A 20841-nucleotide genomic window follows, 5' to 3' on the forward strand; every position below is an offset into this window, starting at 1 on the left:
TCCAGGCTCAAGATGATCCTCCCACCTCAGCCTCCCAAGTGGTTGGGAACACAGACACGTGCCACCACAATTTTTTTTGTATTTTTGGTAGAGATAAGGTTTTACCATGTTGCCCAGGTTGAACTTGAACTTCTGAGCTCAAGTCATCCAACCTGCCTCAGCCTCCCAAAGTGCTGGGAGAGCCAGCACTTTGTACAGGGGTGAGCCATGCCCAGCGAGTATTTTATTCTTTTGATGCTGTTATAAATGGAATTGTTTTGTTTATTTTTGGAGTTTTTATTGCTAGCATATGGAAATACAGTTGCCTTTTAGGTGTTTATCTTTGATCCCACAACCTTGACGAACTCATTTATTACCTCTAGTAGTTATGTAGTTTGAATTTTCTATATACAGGATCATATCATTGGCAAATAGAGATAGTTTATCTCTGGATGCCTTTTATTTCTTTTTTCTTTTTTTAATTTTAAAGGATGGGAAACTTCAGGATTTTATTTTTTATTTTTTGGATTTTTTTTTTTTAATTTCAGTAGGTTTTAGGGAGCAGGTGGTGTTTGGTTACATGAATAAGTTAGTGGAGATTTCTGAGATTTTGGTGCACCCATCATCTGAGCAGTGTATACTGTACCCAGTGTGTAGTCTTTTATCCCTCACCCCGCTCCCATGCTTTCCCCTGAGTCCCCAAATGCTAGTGTATAATTCTTACGCCTTTGCATCCTCATAGCTTAGCTCCCACTTACGAGTGAGAACATACTATGTTTGGTTTTCCATTCCCGAGTTACTTCACTTAGAATAATAATCTCCAGTTCCATTCAGGTTGCTGCAAATGCCATTATTTCATTCCTTTTTATGGCTGAGTAGTATTCCGTGGTGTGGGTGTGTGTGTGTGTGTGTGTGTACACACCATATATTTTTTATCCACTCATTGAAAAATGGGCATTTGGGCTGGTTCCATAATTTTGCAATTGTGCATTACACTACTATAAACATGCATGTGCAAGTGTCTTTTTCATATAATGACTTCTTTTCCTCTGTGTAGATACCTAGTAGTAGAATTGCTGGATCAAATGGTTGATCTACTTTTAGTTCTTTAAGGAATCTCTGTACTGTTTTCCATAATGGTTGTACTAGTTTACATTCCCATCAACAGTGTAAAAGTGTTCCCTGTAGATTCTGGATATTAGTCCTTTGTCAGAAGTATAGATTGTGAAGATTTTCTCCCACTCTGTAGGCTGTCTGTTAAGTCTGCTGATTATTTATTTTGCTGTGCAGAAGCTTCTTAGTTTAATTAAGTCCCATCTGTGTATCTTTGTTTTTGTTGGATTTGCTTTTGGGTTCTTAGTCATGAAGTCTTTGCCTAAGCCAATGTTTAGAAGGGTTTTCTGATGTTATCTTCTAAAATTTTAATGGTTTCAGGTCTTAGATTTAAGTCTTTGATCCATTTTGAGTTGATTTTTTTATAAGGTGGGAGATGAGGATCCAGTTTCATTCTCCACATGTGGCTTGCCAATTATCCCAGCACCATTTGTCGAATGGGATGTCCTTTCCCCACTTTATGTTTTTGTTTGCTCTGTTAAAAATCAGTTGGCTGGTAAGTATTTGACTTTCTTTCTGGGTTTTCTATTCTGCTTCATTCTGTGTATCTATTTTTATACCAGTACCATGCTGTTTTGATGACCATGGCCTCATAGTATAGTTTGGAGTCAGGTAATGTGGTGCCTCCAGATTTGTTCCTTTTGCTCAGTCTTACTTTGGCTATGGAGGGTCTTTTTTGGTTCCATATGAATTTTAAGAATTTTTTTCTAGTTCTGTGAAGAATTATGGTGGTATTTTGGTGGGAATTGCATTGAATTTGTAGATTGCTTTTGGCAGTATAGTCATTTTCACAATATTGATTCTACCCATCCATGAGCATGAGATGGGTTTACATTTGTTTATGTCGTCTGTGATTTCTTTCAGCAGTGTTTTGTAGTTTTCTTTGGAGAAGTATTTCACCTCCTTGGTTAGGTATATTCCTAAGTATTTTATTTTCCTTTAGCTATTGTAAGAAGGGTTGAATAATTTTCGTTTTTATTTTATTTTATGTATTTATTTTTTTGAGACAGCGTCTCACTCTGTTGCCCAGACTGGAGTACAGCAGCACAACAGCTCACTGTAACCTCCAGCTCCTGGGTTCAAGTGCTTCTCCTGTCTCAGCCCCTGCCCCAAGTAGCTGGGATTACAGGCACGCGCCACCACACCCAGCTAATTTTTGTATTTTTAGTAAAGACAGGGTTTCGCCATGTTGGTCAGGCTGGTCTCAAACTTCTGACCTCCGGTGATCCACCCACCTCGGCCTCCCAGAGTGCTGGGATTACAGGTGTGGGCCACCGTGCCCGGCCTAGGGTTGAGTTCTTGATTTGTTTCTCGGTTTGGTCACTGTTGGTATATAGCAGAGGTACTGGTTTGTGCACATTAATTTTGTATCCTGAAACTTTGCTGAATTCACTTACCAGTTCTAGGAGGTTTTTGGATGAGTCTTTAGGATTTTCTAGGTATGCGATTATATCAGCAGCAAACAGCAGTCTTTTGTCTTCCTCTTCACCAATTTGGGTGCCCTTTCTTTCTCTTGTCTGATTGCTCTGGCTAGGATTTCCAGTACTATGTTGAGTAGAAGTGGTGAAAGTGGGCATCCTTGTCTTTTTCCACTTCTCAGGGGGAATGCTTTTAACTTCTTCCCATTCGATATAATGTTGACTGTGGGTTTGTCATAGGTGGCTTTTATTACCTTAAGGTTTGTCCCTTCTGTGCTGATTTTGCTGAGGGTTTTAATCATAAAGGGATGCTGGATTTTGTCAAATGCTTTTTCTGCATCTGTTGAGATGATGGTGTGATTTTTGTTTTTAATTCTGTTTATGTGGTGTATCACATTTATTGACTTATGTATGTTAAACCATCCCTGCATCCCTGGTATGAAACCCACTTGATCATGGTGGATTCTCTTGATACGTGGTTGAAGATTTTTGCATCTGTGTTAATCGGGGACATGTGTCTGTAGTTTTCTTTTTTTGTTAGATCATTCCCTGGTTTTGGTATTAGTGTTACACTGGCTTCATAGAATGATTTAGGGAGGATTCCCTCTTTCTCTATCTTTTTGAATATTGTCAATAGGATTGGTACCATTTCTTCTTTGAATGTCTGACAGAATTCAGCTGTGCATCTGTCTTGTCCTGGACTTTTTTTTTCACTGGCAATTTCTTAATTACCATTTCAGTCTCACTACTTGTTATTAGTCTGTTCAGAGTTTCTATTTCTTCCTGGTTTAATCTAGGAAGGTTGTATATTTCCAGGAATTTATCCATCTCAAGGTTTTCTAGTTTATGCATGTAAAGGTGTTCATAGTAGCTTTGAATAATCTTTCATATTTCTGTGGTATTGGTTGTATTATCTCCTATTTCATTGCTTATTGAGCTTGTTTGGATCTTTTACTTTGAGATGGAGTCTCGCTCTGTCACTCAGGCTGTGGCACAATCTCAGGTCACTGCCGCCTCTACCTCCTGGGTTCAAGCAATGCTTCTGCCTCAGTCACCCGAGTAGCTGGGATGACAGGCGCCCACCACCACACCCAGCTAATTTTTGTATTTTTAGTAGAAATGGGGTTTCACCATGTTGGCCAGACTGATCTCGAACTCCTGACCTCAAGTGATCCACCCACCTCAGCCTCCCAAAGTGCTGGGATTACAGGCGTGAGCCACCACGCTGGCCATTTGGATCATCTCTCTTCTTTTCGTGGTTAATCTCGCTAATGGTCTGTCAATTGTATGTACCTTTTCAAAGATGCAGCTTTTTGTTCTATTTGTCTTTTGTATTGTTTGTTTGTTTCAATTTCATTTAGTTCTGCTCTGATCTCCGTTATTTCTCTTCTTCTGCTGGGTTCAGGTTTGGATTGTTTGTGTTTCTCCAGTTCCTTTAGTTGTAACCTTAGATTGTCTCTTTGTGCTCTTTCAGACTTTCTGATGTAGGCATTTAATGCTATGAACTTTACTCTTAGCATTACTCTTGCTGTATCCCAGAGGTTTTGATAGGTTGTGTCTCTGTTATCATCCAGTTCAGAGAATCTTAATGTCCATCTTGATTTCATTGCTGACCCAACAGTCGTTCAGTAGCAGGCTGTTTAATTTCCATGTATTTACGTAGTTTCGAGGATTCCTTTTGGAGTTGATTTTCAGTTTTATTCCACTGTGGTCAGAGAGAGTACAGTTGATACAGTTTTGATTTTTCTTAAATTTACCGAGATTTGTTTTGCGGCCTCTCGTATAGTCTGTCTTGGAGAATGTTCCGTGTGCTGATGAATAGAATGTATATTCTGCAGTTGTTGGGTAGAATGTTCTGTAAATAAATCTGTTAAGTCCATTTGTTTTAGGGTATAGTTTAAGTCCATTGTTTCTGTATTGACTTTCGGTCTTAATGACCTGTCTAGTGCTGTCAGTGCAGTATTGAAAGTCCCCCACTATTATTGTGTTGCCATCTATCTCATTTCTTAGGTCTAGTAGTAATTACAAATTTGAGGGCTCCAGTGTTAGATGCATATGTATTTAGGATCTGATCGTTGGACTAATCCTTTTATCATTATATAATGTCCTTCTTTGTCTTTTTTAACTGCTGTTGCTTTAAAGTTTGTTTTGTCTGATAAAAGAATAGCTACTCCTGCTCACTTTTGGTGTCCATTTGCATGGAATATCTTTTTTCACCCATTTACCTTAAGTTTATTTGAGTCCTTAGGAGTTAGGTGAATCTCCTGAAGATAGCAGAAACTTGGTCGGTGAATTCTTATCCATTCTGTATCTTTTTTTTTTTTTTTTTTTTTTTTTGAGACGGAGTCTCACTCTGTTGCCCAGGCTGGAGTGCAGTGGTGCGATCTCGGCTCACTGCAAGCTCCGCCTCCTGGGTTCACGCCGTTCTCCTGCCTCAGCCTCCTGAGTACCTGGGACTACAGGTGCCCGCCACCTCGCCTGGCTAATTTTTTTTTTGTATTTTAGTAGAGACGGGGTTTCACCATTTTAGCCAGGACGGTCTCGATCTCCTGACCTTGTGATCCGCCCGTCTCGGCCTCCCAAAGTGCTGGGATTACAGGCGTGAGCCACCGCATCCGGCCTGTATCTTTTTTTTTTTTTTTGAGACAGAGTCTCGCACTATCGCCCAGGCTGGAGTGCAGTGGCATGATCGTGGCTCATTGCAAGCTCCGCCTCCTGGGTTTGTGCCATTCTCCTGCCTCAGCCTCCCATGTAGCTGGGACTACAGGTGCCCGCCACAACGCCCGGCCATTCTGTGTCTTTTAAGTGGAGCATTTAGGCCATTTACCTTCAACATTAGTGCTGAGATGTGAGTTACTATTCATCGTGCTATTTGTTGCCTGAATGCCTTGGGTTTTTTATTTTTTTATTTTTATTTTTTCATTGTGTTATTGTTATATAGGTCCTGTGAGATTTATGCTTTAAAGAGGTTCTATTTTGATGTACTTCATAAAACCTCCCGGGTTTACGCCATTCTCCTGCCTCAGCCTCCTGATACAGGCGCCCAACCACCACACCCAGCTAGTTTTTTGTGTATTTTTAGTAGAGACGGGGTTTCACCATGTTAGCCAGGATGGTCTCGATCTCCTGACCTTGTGATCCTCCCGCCTCGGCCTCCCAAAGTGCTGAGATTACAGGCTTGAGCCACCACGCCCGGCCTCTTCATTTTTTAAATTCTTTTTCCTTGTCTTTAATGGATTGGATTAATTCAAATGCCTTGTCTTCAAGCTCTGAAGTTCTTTCTTCTGCTTGTTTGATTCTATTGCTGAGACTTTTCAGTGCACTTTGCATTTCTCTAAGTGTGTCCTTGATTTCCAGAAGTTGTGATTGATTTTATTTATACTGCCTATTTCACTGAAGGTTTTTCTTTTCGTATCCTGTGTCATGTTTTTGATTTCTTTAAATTGGACTTCACTTTTCTCTGGTGCCTCCATGATTAACTTAATATTCGACCTTCTGAATTCTTTTTCTGGCAATTCAGAGATTTCGTCTTGGTTTGGATCCATCGCTGGTGAGCTGGTGTGATCTTTTGGTGGTGTTAAAGAACCTGGTATTGTTTTATTACCAGAATTGTTTTTCTGGTTCCTTCTCATTTGAGTAGACTATGTCAGAGGGAAGTCAAGGGCTGCTGTTGAGATTCTTTTGTCCCACAGGTGCTCTCTTGATGTGGTGTTCTCCCCCTTCCCCTAGGAATGGGGCTTCCTGAGAGCCAAACTACAGTGACTGTGTTTACTCTTCTGAGTCTGCCGCCCAGCAGATCTACTAGGCTCCAGGCTGGTACTGGGGAGTGTCTGCAAAGAGTCCTGTGATGTGATCCATCATCAGGTCTTTCAGTCATGGATACCAGCACCTGCTGTGGTGGAGGGAGCAGGGGAATGAAGTGGACTCTCTGAGGGTCTGTGGTTGTGTTTTTGTTTGGTGCGCTGGTTTTGTGTTGGTTGTCCTCCAGCCAGGAGGTGGCACTGTCAAGAGTGCATCAGCTGCAGTACTGTAGGGAGGATGCAAACTTGCCATACGGACGCCTGGTTAAGTTTTCAGGTTTCTCAGGCAGTAGGCAGGGCCATAGAGCTCCCAAGAGATTGTGACCTTTGTCTTTGGCTACCAGGACTGGTAGAGAAAGACCACCAGGGGGCAGGGCTACCAGGGCTGGTAGAGAAAGACCACCAGGGGGCAGGGACACCAGGACTGGTAGAGAAAGACCACCGGGGGCAGGGATACCAGGGCTGGTAGAGAAAGACCACCAAGGGGCAGGGACACCAGGGCTGATAGAGAAAGACCACCAGGGGGCAGGGACACCAGGGCTGGTAGAGAAAGACCACCAGGGGGCAGGGACACCAGGGCTGGTAGAGAAAGACCACCAGGTTGGGGCAGGGACAGACATATCTGAGCTCAGACTCTTCTTGGATGGGGCTTGCTGCAGCTGCTGTGGGGGATGGGGATGTGGTTCCCACGACAATGGAGTTTCGTTACCAGGGGGATTGTGGCTGCCTTTTATGGCTGCTTCTGCTGAGACATGCAGGTCACCAGGGAAATGGGGGAAAGCTGGCAGTCACAGGCCTCACCTTGCTCCTGCACAGCCCACAGCCCTAAGGGCCTGTCTCACTCCCACCGTGCCCCCTCAACAGCACCAAGTCTATTTCCTGGCAGCAGGTGACCAGGGCTGAGCACTTGCCCCAGACCATGAGCTACCCACCAAGAAAGCAAGGAGACTCACAGGTTTTCAGTGTCTCAAGGAGCCTGCAGTGGCGATCTAGTGCCTTCAAAGGCGCTGTGGATTATCTCGGCTTTTCTGGTGTGTTCCTGTGGTAGTTCTTGGAGCAAAAGTTCACAATGTGAGTGTCCGCAACTGCTCTGTCCATCCAAGCAGGAGCTGCAAGCTAATCCTGCCCCCATCTGTCATCTTTATCCTTCACCAACTTCTGGATGTGTTTTCTCTTTCTTGCCTGTAATTCCCCTGGCTAACACCTCTATTACAGTATTTAATGGAAGTGGTGAAAGCAAGCATCCTTGTTGTGTTCCTGATTATTAAGGGAAAGCTTTCAGTATTTTGCCATTGTGATATATTATATGCAATTTTAAGTATTAATTGATACTATAATTTCATTGGCTTTGGGTTTGATTCTCCATCCTGTTCTATCTCCTTAAGTAGTAAAAACATGGAAAGAAGGCAAAATTACACGCAAAAATTTGAGTTCTTACTGGATCCAGTAAAGAGCAGGAAATGAAGTAATCTGTTAAAAAAGTTCCAATCTATTCCCCTATCTTTACTTTCCTTGAGACAAAACATGAAGACTGAAGTTAGAAAAATTCACTCCATTGAACTTTGGTAGGTTTGTTACATAATAAAAGCTTCAGTTTTTCCACATGTAATATAATTTATAGCTACAATATTTTTTAAGTGACCTAAATTCATTAGTTAGGAAACACTTTTAAGGAACCTCTTTGAGGGCTATTATTTCGTATTTAGTTATGTTAATTTTTCATTAGAAAGTACATCTTCTTTTTCCAGTACATTTTTATTTTTAGAACTTTGCTTTGTGATGGTATAGGCTTTGAGGGTTTTTTGTATTTTTGAGATAAGAATCTTGCTCTGTTGCCCAGGCTGGAGTATTGTGGCTCGATCTTGGCTCACTGCAACCTCCACCTTTGGAGTTCAAATGATTCCCATGCTTCAGCCTCCAGAGTAGCTGAGATTACAAGCCGTGCACCACCATACCCAGCCAATTTTTTCTATTTTTAGTAGAGATGGGGTTCCACTGTGTTGGCCATGCTGGTTTCAAACTCCTGGCCTCAAGTGATCCACACATCTCGGCCTCCCAAAGTGCTGGAATTACAGGCGTGAGCCGCTGTGTCCAGCTAGCTTTGAGGTTTTTAATTGCCTGTGATTATGCATTATTATTAACCATGAGTCATATAAATACTGATAAAATGTTGGATTTTGATATATTACTGTAGAGTTAGAAAAGTATTATTTGAATTGAACCTAAACATAAGGAATTAGTAAATTAGGCTTCTTTTTTATCTTTCCTTGAACAAGTCTTATAACTTTAATGTAATTGGATTTGTCCTGTTTGGATATATTAGTGTTAAAATGATTAGAAACTTAAAATTCTTGGGCCAGTAAAGGACTGAGAATATCTGTCATAAATTTTTCTCTACTTCGTTATGACCTATATGTACCTATAAATAAAGGCTAAAATTTTAAAGACTATACAGAAGCCTTTAATTATACTAAAAAGATAAACTCATACAATTAAAAAGTTAAACAGTAAATGTTATTTTATTATACCAGCAACAACCAGTTGGAAATATGAGTCCATTAACTGTATTAATAAAAATGTGAAATATCTATCAATCAGCTAAAAATGAAATACATAGTGTGTAATAAGAAAACCGTGAAACTTTACTAAGTGGCATGAAAGAGTACTTCAGTGGAGAACAGTTCATGGTCCTGAGCAGGAAAATAGTGTAAAGATCTTCATTTTCCCCAGACTAATCTGTAAATTTGGTGTCATACCAATCATAGCCCCCAAAAATGGATGTGGGGGTGGGGGAGAGGTGGGAGGGGTAGGAGAGGGAGAGGAGGGAGAAAGCAAAAGAAAGAGACTGTATGCTTGCGTTTTGAGAGCACAAAGGTGGGCTTAACGGAATGATTCGGCTGGAGCTGTGCCATCCAGTAAAGTAGCCACAAGCCCCATGTTGCTGTTTAAATTGATTAAAATTTAACAATTTTGTGTGTGTGTGTAAGACAGTTTCACTTTTGTTGCCCAGGCTGAAGTGCAATGATGCCATCTCAGCTCATTGCAACCTTTGTTTTCCGGGTTCAAGTGATTCTCCGGCCTTAGCCTCCCAAATAGCTGGGATTACAGGCACTCGCCACCACGCCCATTTAATTTTTGTATTTTTAGTAGAAACGGGATTTTGCCATGTTGGCCAGGCTGGTCTCAAACTCCTAACCTCAGGTGATCTGCCCGTCTCAGCCTCCCAAAGTGCTGGGATTACAGGCATGAGCCACTGCACCCAGCCAAAATTTAATAAAATTTAAAATTTAAATTTCATTCTGTTAATGTGGTATATCACATTTGTTGATGTTCATTTGTTGAACCATCATTACCTCCCCGGGTTAAATCTCACTTGATTATGGTGAATGATCCTTTTAATGTGCTTTGAATTGCTAGTATTTTGTTGAGGATTTTTAAATCTATGTTTATCGTTTATATCAGCCTGAAATATTCTTTTCTTATAGTATTCTTGTCTGGCTTTGGTATCAGGGTAATTCTGGCCTTGTAAAATGAATTTGAGAAGCATTTGGTATTTCCTATTCAGTTTCAGGGGAGAGTTTGAGAAGGATTGGTGTTAGTTTTTCTTTAAATGTTTGGTAGAATTCAGTCATGAACCCATCACACTCTGGGCTTTTCTTTGCTAGAAGATCTTAGATTACTGATCATCAGACTAGTAATGCTCTGTTCAGAATTTCTGTTTTTTCGTAATTCAGTCTAAGCAGTTTTGTATTTCTAGAAAATTGTCTTCCTTCTTGGTTATCCAGTTTGTTGGCATGTAATTGTTCATAGTAGTTCCTTATGATCTTTTATATTTCTGTGGTAACAGTTTTAATGTCTCCTTTTCATTTCATGCCATTTACAATAGCACCAAAAAATATAAAGTAAAATGCATAGGAATAAATTTAGCCAAAGGTAAAATATCTGTACAGTGAAGACTCTGAAACATAAATGAATAAAATTGAAGAAAACATAGATAAATGGAAAGATACCCCATTTCATGGTTGTGACATTAATATTGTTGGAACGGTCATACCACCCAAAACGATCTATAGATTCAGTGTAGTCCCTTTCAAGATTTCAGTGATAGTTTTCATAAAAGTAGAAAATATGCTTCTAAAATTGAAATGGAACCACAAAAGACCCCAAATAGCCAAAGCAATCTTGAACAAAAAGAACAAAGTTTAAGGCATCATACTGCCTCATCTCAGAATCTGCCGCAGAGCTGTGGTAATGAAAACAGCATGGTACTGGCACAAAAACAGACCGGCGCAATGAAGTAGAATTGAGAGCTCAGAAATTAATCTGCACATTTATGGTAAACTGATCTTCAACAAAAATGGCAAGGGCACACATTGGGGAAAGGACAGTTTCTTCAATATATGGTATTACAGTACCTGGATATCCACGTGCAGAAGAATGAAATTGGACCCTTATCTCATACCATATGCAAAAATCAACTTGAAATGGATTCAGGATTTAAATGTTAACTGACTTTGTAGAACTACTGAAAGATAACATCGGGGAAAAGCAGTGGGGCACAGAGGCTCACGCCTGTAATCCCAGCACTTTGGGAGGCCGAGGTGGGCAGATCACCTGAAGTGAGGGGTTCGAGACCAGCCTGGCCAACATGGTGAAACCCTGTCTCTACTAAAAATACAAAAATTAGCCGAGCATGGTGGCGTGCACCTGTAATCCCAGCTACTTGGGAGGCTGAGGCAGGAGAATCGCTTGAACCCAGAAGGTGGAGTTTGTGGTGAGCCCAGATCATGCCACTGCACTTCAGCCTGGGCGACAGGGTGAGACTCCATCTCAAAAAGAAAGAAAGAAAGAAAACATAAGGGAAAAACTTCTCGACGTTGGACTGAGCAGATATTTTGAAACCCAGAAGCATAGGCAGTGAAAACAAAATAAGTATATGGGATTACAACAAGCTTCTGCCCAGCAAAAGCAACAATCAACAGAGTGAAGAGACGGCCTACAGAATGGAGGAAAATATTTGTGAACTCTAAGACAAGGGGCTAATAAAAAATTTATAAGGAACTCAATAGCAAGAAAACATTGTCAGGCCTGGTGGCTCACGCCCATTATCCCAGCCCTTGGGAGGCCAAGGTGGGAGGATCACTTGATCTCAGGAGTTTGAGACCAGCCTGGGCAATGTAATGAGACCTTGTCTCCAGCAAAAAATTTTAAAAATTAACCGAGTGCGATGGCACATGCCCGTAGTCCTGGCTACTCACAAGGCCGAGGTGGAAGGGTTGCTTGAGCCCAGGAATTAAAGGCTGCAGTGAGCTGTGATCACACCACTGCACTCCAGGCTGGGCAACAAAGTTAAAAATATGAATAAATAGCAAGAAAACAAATAACCCATTTTTAAAAATGGACAAAGGATCTGAAAGGACATTGCATATACACAAAAAGACCAAATGTCCAGCAAGTATATTTAAAAATGCTTAACATCACCAGTCATCAGGAAAATGCATATTAAAACCACAGTGAGATACCACTTCATACCCATTAGGATGGCTGTTATAAAAAAGACAAGATAAGTCTTGGCAATGGTATAGAGAACAGGGAACCTTTCTATACTGTTGGTGGGAATGTAAATTAGTACAGCCATTGTGGAAAACAGTGTGGAGGTTCTTCAGAAATTAAAAATAGAACTACCATGTGATCAGCAATCCTACTTCTGAGTACATATCCAAAGGAAAGAAAATCAATACATCAGAGAGATACCTGACTCCAGTGTTCATTGCAGCAGTAGTCACAGTTGCCAAGATACGGAAACAACCTAAGTGTCTGTTGACACATGAAGTAGGTGAAGAAAATGTGGTATATACACAGAGTGGAATACTCTTCTGCCTTTAAAAAGAAGGAAATTCTGTCATTTGTGACAACATGGGTGAACCTGGATGACATGTTAAATGAAATTAACCAGGCACAGAAAGGCAAATACTGCAGGATCCAATGTTAAAAAGTCAAAAAGCAGAGAGTAGAGTGGTGGTTACCTGGAGATGGTGGGGAGGGATTGAGGAAATGGCGGTCAAATGATACAAAATTTCAATGTAGGAGAAGTAACTTCACAAGATGTGTTGTATAACATGGCAGCTAGAGTTAGTAACAGTGTATTGTACACTTGAAAATTCCTGAGAGTAGATTGTAAATATTCTCATCACACACACACACACACACAAATGTTTTTGATAATATACTCTTGGCCCTTAGAAGCTTTAGTGTGAGTATGTTTAATGTTATAGAATTGTCTCGGTGTTTGAAATTATCAGAGTTTCAAACAATTGAGGATTAAGGAATAAAGTTACTGGTGGTCTGTATGGCCGCCTCATGTTTCACCTTTTTAAAAGTACTCAGTGCTACCTAAAAACCCCCCTTCTGTGCTGCTTAGAAACCTGCGTGATGAATTGGCGTTAAACTAAGCACTAGGAACATTTACTGAGCTCCTACCTTGTGAGGAGACTTAGAGGTGAAAAATCTAAGATTCCTGGAGGCAGAAATCTGGATTTTACATTAATGCCAAAAGGGCCATATGAGCACACTCATTTGGAAATGTTTTCCAAAATAAAATTTTAGATGATTTAGAAATAAACAAATGAACAAAAATGGAGCCCAGTGCAGCTAGCAGTTACGGGATTTGGCCTAATCCATATGCCAAGGAAAATTTGTAAACTTTGAGGCTTTTAAAAACAGAATAGAGTAAGCATAAATTGAGCATTCAACTCAAAAGTCTTTTTTAGAAAATCAAAGGAATAAGGAATTGTTAAAAACAAAGTAATACCATGAAATGTAATAGATTCGTCAATAACGTCAAGAAACAAGATGATACAAATGACCTTTAGAATAAGAAAGGGGATAGTGCAGCAAATAAAAATTTTACTCTTAACAAAGGACTTCCAGTCAAGTGGTTGTGATATACACATGTGTAACCCTCCCATACTCTAGATGCACAGACATCATCAACACATCTCTTGAAGTTACTCCTCATAAGCTGAGATAAAGAAATTTTACGTGTGTGTGTGTGTGTGTGTGTGTGTGAGAGAGAGAGAGAGAGAGCACGCAGGCGAACACCAGGGCAACACAGACCCCATCTCTACGGAAAACAGATAAAAATAAACTTAGCCAGGCATGGTGGCATGTGCCTATAGTCTCAGCTACTCAAGAGGCTAAGGCAGGAGGATCACTTGAAGGACAGGAGTTTGAGGCCGCAACGAGCTATGGTTATGCCAGTGCATTCCAGCCTGGGTAGCAGAGTGAAATTCCAACTCTTTCCGTATAAATATATAATGCCTTTATAACATATAATCTATAAGAGGAAAATGTCTTTAGATGAGAAAAAGAAGAGGGAACAAAATAGTAATAGGATTTGAATCCAGGAGAATCACAAGAGTTAAGAACCCAAAAGGGTAGTAGAGATGGGCTTCAGAAGTTCTCAAGGAAGAAACTCCTGGTCCCTATGTTAGACCTGAACTAAGGGCTACTTTTTATAGTACGGTTAAGAAAGCAAAGTAGCTTACGTAGGTTTCGTTGTTTCTGTTGTGGTTATCCATCATTGCATAACAAACTACCCTGAAGCTTAGCGGCTTAAAAGAACAACAGTTCATGTTTTCTCATAATGAACTGGATGACTCTGCTTTACATGGTGTGGGTTAGGGCACTGGACATGGCTGGGAGGTCCAAACAGCCTTATTCACATGGCTGATAGTTGGTGCTGACTGCTGATTAGAAGTGTAGCTGGAGTTTTGGGCCAAGGGTTTTGGTTCTCCGTTGTTTAGATCTCCCTGTAGGCTGCCTGAGTTTTCCTCATGTTATAGCTGCTGGGTTCTAAAGAAAATACATTCCAAGCAAAGGCAAATACTACCAGGCATCAGATGACCTAGTCTCTGAAATCACACGGCATCGTTTGTGCCACATTTATTTTTAGTCAAAGCTAGTCACAGGACTTGCCTAGATCTAATGGGAGGGGAAAGAGACTCCTATTGATGGTAGGGTGATTTAGTTATATTGCAAAAGAATGTCTGGAATGGAAGATGTGAGCCATCTTCAGAAGTAGAATTTACCACAGTCCCCATTTGATTTAGCTAGAGTTTTGCCCAGCCTCATATCACGAGAAATGTTAAAGCAAGGATTCAAACCCATGTTCATCTGATACCAGGGACTTGTTTCACCAGTGGCCTTTACTGTAGGAGTTAACTTCTTTGAGCAGAGACTAGGAAATAAATTGGAGGGAGATAAATTGTGACCAAGGTATCTTGAATGGTGACTCTGATTTTGACATAAAACATGTAAGTGAAATTTGTGACCGAGGAAGCACAAAATTTCCAGATGTCGAAGTGGGAAATTGTAGGATGTGTAATGGAAAGAGCAAGTCATTCAGACTGGATAGTGTGTAAGGTTTATGAAGAGGTGAAGAATGAAGGTGAGTGGTACATTGGGGTCAGTTCATTCAAAGACGTGATTACCAAGCCCTAGAGTTTGGATATTTCTAGAAAGGGAGAGTTTTGAAAGTTTTAGAGGAAGTAGGTTATTCTTTAAAAAGAACCAGCTGTTTAAAACACAGTGATTTGGGCAGTGGGGAATACTAATCTAAGCAATCAGGCAGACTGCATAGACAGTACTGCATTCCAGAGGAGGTTTAACAAGGCCTGAAGAAAGGTGTCAGAAATGAGAGTGAAGAGGTGATGATTTTCAGAAAAATTAAAGTGTTCAAATCAGGAACAATTGGCAACTGATAGATGCGTGGAACAAGACAGAGGAGGATCAGAGGTCGAAACTGTTAAAAGCTGAATGTGCCTATTCTGGATTTGAAAGTCATGATACCACGAATGTTGTCAGTTCATTAGTCACATTTGTATCCTTCCATTCCTTGAAAATCTTCCCCAGACTTATTAAAATGAAGATATTGTATTTGATTACTGTTGCATTTAACAGGTTTTCATTAATAAATCATACAAAAATTTTGTCTTGCCACTTCAGATTTTACACTCTTAAGTTTCTGAGCTGCTTTTCTTTTCCCCTGTAGGTTAATGGCACAGATGCAGATTATGAATATGAAGAAATCACACTTGAAAGGGTAAAAACTATTACCTTAATCTGTTGTTTTAAAGAACTTTGCAATATACTGCTTTTTCATATAGGATTCAAGGGAGATCTTTCAAAAACAGAACTGTATGATATTTTCTAAGTTCCCAGTTCATAAAATTGGCCAAGGTATTTTCAAAACATGTGCCTTTTCTTTAGTAACCTTATTTTTTTTAATAAACTTTTATTTTAAAGTAGTTTTAGATTTACAAAGAAGTTGTAAAGATAGTCCCAAGAGTTTCCATTTACCCTGGATTCGGCCACCTCTATTGTTAACATCTTATATTACTAGAGTACATTTGTTTGAACTAACACACCTATATTCATACATTATTATTAACCGAAGTCTCTGTTTCCTTACTTTTTATGTTATTGTCTTCCAGAGGCCCATCCAGGAAACCACATTACGTTTAGTTATCCTGTCTCCTTAGACCCCTCTAGATTATGATAGTTACTCAGGTTTTTCTTGCTTTTTAATTTTGTTTGTATTGTTTATATGCATATGATAATGAAATATTGTTCGTATTAAGTAAGTGGTATACCAGTAACATGGTCATTGTATCAATTTTCTTTTCTAGCAAAATAACCATACTTCTAACGGACAGAGCTGTATTAAAAACTTACTATGGTATACTCCCCTAGTCAGAAAATGACTTAAGGGTGTAATGCAGATGTGTAAATTTTCTTAAGATACGTTTTTTTCCTTAAGAACGTTTGCATTCAGGCCCGGCGCGGTGGCTCACGCCTGTAATCCCAGCACTTTGGGAGGCCAAGGCAGGTGAATCACTTCAGGCCAGAAGTTCAAGACCAGCCTGGCCAACATGGCAAAACTCCGCCTCTACTAGAAATACTAAAATTAGCCGGGTGTGGTGGTGCAGACCTGTAATCCCAGCTAGTCGAGTCAGGAGAATCGCTTGAACCCAGGAGGCAGAGGTTGCAGTGAGCCAAGATCGCGTCACTGCACTCTAGCCTGGGTGACAAAGTGAGACTCCATCTAAAAAGAAAAAAGAGTATCTGCATTGAATTTTTATTGTAAGTTATAATAGTAATGCCACCTTATCTGGCTCGCATTTTATGAAAATTTAGTGTTTCACACAAGCAGATTCTTAAGTAACTAAATGTGTGTATATTCTAGACTAAAATCCTAGATAATTAGATTTGTTTATATTGGAATCAAGTCTGAGAAAAATAAATCTGAGAGAGTCTTACATGTTTATCTTTATTGCCTTCTACTTAAATTCGTATCACCTGTTAGGTGGCTACTGAAGTAACATTCAAGTAAGCACAGTATTAATGTACTGTACATATTTTAATATAGTAGTTTGTGATGTCTCCTAACTTTTTATATTACTGATTTTTTTATTCTTTCCCAGGGCCTTTTAAATTCCTTTTGTTTAGTCAGGACTACACATTGTATTTTTCACTGGTTGAAGAACTTGAGTACCTAAGTAACTTGGTAACCTCCCATAATCCACTGGTACTGTTCTTAAGATTCAGGTAATTCATGCAGTTAGATTGAAAAAACATTTTTTTATTAAAATAGAATTTTAAGACAAATGGTGGTAGAGTGAGTGTTTACATTGTTTAATACTACCAGTTAAATAATAGGTCCACATATATTTGCTTACTTGAGTTGCCTGAAATTCAGTTAAAACATTCTTGCAGAAATAAACATTTTTTAATACTATTGCTTAAATCAATTATCTTTGAAGGCTTTTTGTGGCAGTCAGACCCTTTCTGTGAAGAAAATATTCAGAAATCTTGTTTCTCCAGTTCATAAAACAAGCAAAAAGTAGAGCTTCTTTGGCAAAATTTACTTTGCTGTCCAGAAAATTGACCAGTGTTCTCAGGTTGGACTTTAGTATGAAAAACTGGAAAAACACCTTTTGCTAATCGGATGTGTTGGTTAAACATGTCACGGGTTGATGGCAGCTGTCACTTAGCAGCTACAATTCGGTCATTTAAAAATAAGCCGATATCAGGTTAGCAGAAGAAAAGCACCATCGCCACCCCCTTTTTTTCGAAGGCTAAAACAATATGTGTGTTTTACCTGCTCAGAAATAACAGCAGGAAGATCACTTCAGCGTTTGTCTCATAGGAGAGATGTGCCCTACCAAACATGGCGGAGGTGCAGTCTAAAAGAAACAGACTTATAGTGACACCTCTACAAATGGGTGACTTAATCCAGCGACAAGTTGCACATACTTTTAAAGAAAGAACTGTGGAGTAGACTTCAGAAGTCCTTGGTATATTTTCTTGAACCTCACCTGTTCAGCAGTAATGCCTCTGAAAGGACTTTCCTTCAGAACATGTCCATAATTTAGAATCTTTATATTTTACTCACCCATATACCTTTATTTGTTGTGTTCCTTATGTTAGTACAGTTTCTGCATCCTTTAATGACAGGAACCTATCAATAAAGATAAATCACATTCAGTCTCAATTTTTTTTCTTCTATCCTCAGGGAAATTCAGGGCTTGGTTTCAGCATTGCAGGAGGTACAGACAACCCACATATTGGAGATGACTCAAGTATTTTCATTACCAAAATTATCACGGGGGGAGCAGCCGCCCAAGATGGAAGATTGCGGTATGTTTTGCGATTTTCATTGTGATGCCGAATCCACTTTGTGTATTTTTCTTGAAGCAGACTGGATAAGGAATAAATACAAATAACAAACACTATCATAAAAACTAACATAGGGTGAATGCTTTAACAACATTCAAGTCAATGAATGCGATAATTATGCTCTAAACGTTGTTTTCCTGTTTTCATTTAGGACTCCAGTTTTATCTTAGATATTACAACATTTTGAATGATAAATTTGGTTGATGGTTTAAATGTTTGTGAGCATATTTATAGAAATCATGAGTTTCCCTTTGTGTTTTCAAATTTGCTCACAAAATATTTTCCATTTCCTTTCTGGTTGGGAAACATGTATATAAACTTATTTAAGATAAAGAGGATAGAGGATCACACATCCAAGTTGAATCCCACACCACAAAGACTAAAGTATATGCAAATTTTAAGTAATATATTTTCTTAATTGACTAGATGAAAATAACATTTGTCTCTGTTTAAATGTAATGTTCCATTTTGGAAGATATATTTTGCAAACTTTGATTTTTTTGGGGATCATAAATTACGGCATTTTCCCTATTTCCTTGTTTGTTGTTAAAATAGCCTGAAGTTTTAGGACTAAAGAGTTTATATAGTCTGTTAAAAACAGCATCTTATTTTAAGGATGTTGGTACCTTATGCAGTTTTTCGATTTCTAGGCTTTAATTCTCACTGGGTATGACAGATGGTATATTAATGAAATCAAATGGACATAAAAATTAATCATTTAACAATTCACGTAAATGTAGACATTTACTTTCTGATTCTGTTAGATATAGAAGCTTGTCCGGACCAGTTTTAATATTTTAATTATATTTTGTTTACCCTCTCTACCCAATTTGAGATGACCATCTTTTTTTCCTGATGGAATACCATGCAGTCAAAGAGACCAGAACTAGGGAAAACGCTAAGACTAGGAACAAATCAAACTTTTAAAAAAATAACACTATGACAAATTTTAAGTTATTTACCTACGGAACTTTTGAATTAAGTGACCTAATCTTTATATAAATTTCAAAAAATAACTTCATTCTTTTATGTCTAATATATAGGTTGGAATAGGCACTCAGAAAATTATATTTAGTTTATCTCAGTTTTCACACTATCTCTGTGACCTTAAACTCATGATGTGAGCCTCAGTTTTCTTATCTTTGAATCACAGCTATGTCACTTACTATCTGGATGGCCTTAGGAAAGTTATTTAAATTCTTTTTGCCTCAATTTCTCCATCTGTAAAATACGGATTAAAATATATATTTAGCTTACAGGTGTCATGAGGGTTAAAACACCAAGAAAGTGTCTAGCATGTCATTAGTGCTAAATAAATGTCTGCTATTTTTATAAAGTATATCTTAACGCCAACACAGAATAAGCATGCAGTAAGTATACAAATGGTAGCTGTAATTATTGTTTAATATTTTTGTATAATCTTATTATTTTCACTATTTCTTTTGTTCCTTTTGCTGACCCTTGGGAAATGTTTGTGTTTGTTTATATTAGTTTTTGATATACTTTCTTCATTTGTGTTTTCTGGAATTACTCCAGAATTATTTATAATTCTCTTTACCTTAAAAAAAGTAACAAAAAATTGGTGAAGTGGAAAATTAATATTTACATTATATTTAATTTTTATTTTTTATATTTAATTGTTTTCTCAGGGTCAATGACTGTATATTACGAGTAAATGAAGTAGATGTTCGTGATGTAACACATAGCAAAGCAGTTGAAGCGTTGAAAGAAGCTGGGTCTATCGTACGCTTGTATGTAAAAAGAAGGAAACCAGTATCAGAAAAAATAATGGAAATAAAGCTCATTAAAGGTCCTAAAGGTATGTGGTAAGTCAAACTAAGATAAATTAAGAAATCTCTGAGTTAAATATTCCTATGAACTTTATCTGTGACATAGATTTCAAGATGAACAATAATAGTAATATTCTACAGAACTTGAGTGGATTTTAATTTCTCTGTTATTTCTACTGATTTTTGTCTTACATTGCATTTTAGAATATTTACATTTCTACCACGATTGCAGCATTTGAAAAGTTCCTATTTTTTGGGGTGGGGGGGTTGTTTTTAGAGGCAGGGTTTTGCCCTGTCACCCTGGCTGGAGTCCAGTGGTGCAGTCATGGCTTACTGCAGCCTCAGTCTCCTGAGCTCAAGCGATCATCTCACCTCACCCTCCCAAGTAGCTTGGACTACATGCACGCACCACCACACTGGGCTGATTTTTTTATTTTTTGTAGAGACGGAGGTCTCCCTGCATTGCCTAGGCTGGTCTCAAACTCCTGGGCTCAAGCAGTTCTCCCACCTCAGCCCCCCAGATTGCTGGTATTACAGTGTGAGCCACTGCACCTGGCCCAAAATTCTTATGTTTGTCAATGTATAGATTTTATACATTTTACCTCAGTGAGCATATATATAGATTTATAAGTTTTTATGATTTTTATATCCAATATTTGCTCAGCATGTTTTTAAGAATTTTTAAAAGTAAGGAACAAAATATCTACTTGTTTTATAAGTGGATTTCTCCCTATTGGTGTTAAGTATTATTACATTAAAGACTTCTAGCGTTAAGAGTGAAATATTTGTGTCCTGGAATACTTTGAAGTTAAGTATAGTATTGATATTAACTTGTGATAATTAATCTACAGAGTACTTTAAATGCAGATACACAGGCTAAGTTAAAAGAAGAAGTGTTTTTAATATGTATTATGAGCAGTTACATCTGCAGTAAAGGACTGTTAAGATGTGATTTCTCTTTGGGAGGCCGAGATGGGTGGATCACGAGGTCAGGAGATGGAG

General features: G+C 38.8%; 1 protein-coding gene across 20 annotated transcripts in view; it reads left to right on the top strand.

Annotated features, from left to right (window-relative positions):
* The window catches only part of DLG1 (discs large MAGUK scaffold protein 1), a 276922-nt gene that overhangs the window by 157550 nt on the left and 98531 nt on the right, over nt 1-20841 (top strand). For all 20 annotated transcript variants that reach the window (XM_008009612.3, XM_008009616.3, XM_038003103.2 and 17 more), the window contains 3 exons: nt 15363-15413; nt 17886-18010; nt 19699-19868. In XM_008009612.3, coding sequence (XP_008007803.1) covers nt 15363-15413; nt 17886-18010; nt 19699-19868 — 346 coding nt within the window. The remainder of the gene's footprint in view (nt 1-15362; nt 15414-17885; nt 18011-19698; nt 19869-20841) is intronic.

The sequence above is a fragment of the Chlorocebus sabaeus genome, chromosome 15, assembly GCF_047675955.1.
Source record: "Chlorocebus sabaeus isolate Y175 chromosome 15, mChlSab1.0.hap1, whole genome shotgun sequence".
Taxonomy (NCBI): domain Eukaryota; kingdom Metazoa; phylum Chordata; class Mammalia; order Primates; family Cercopithecidae; genus Chlorocebus; species Chlorocebus sabaeus.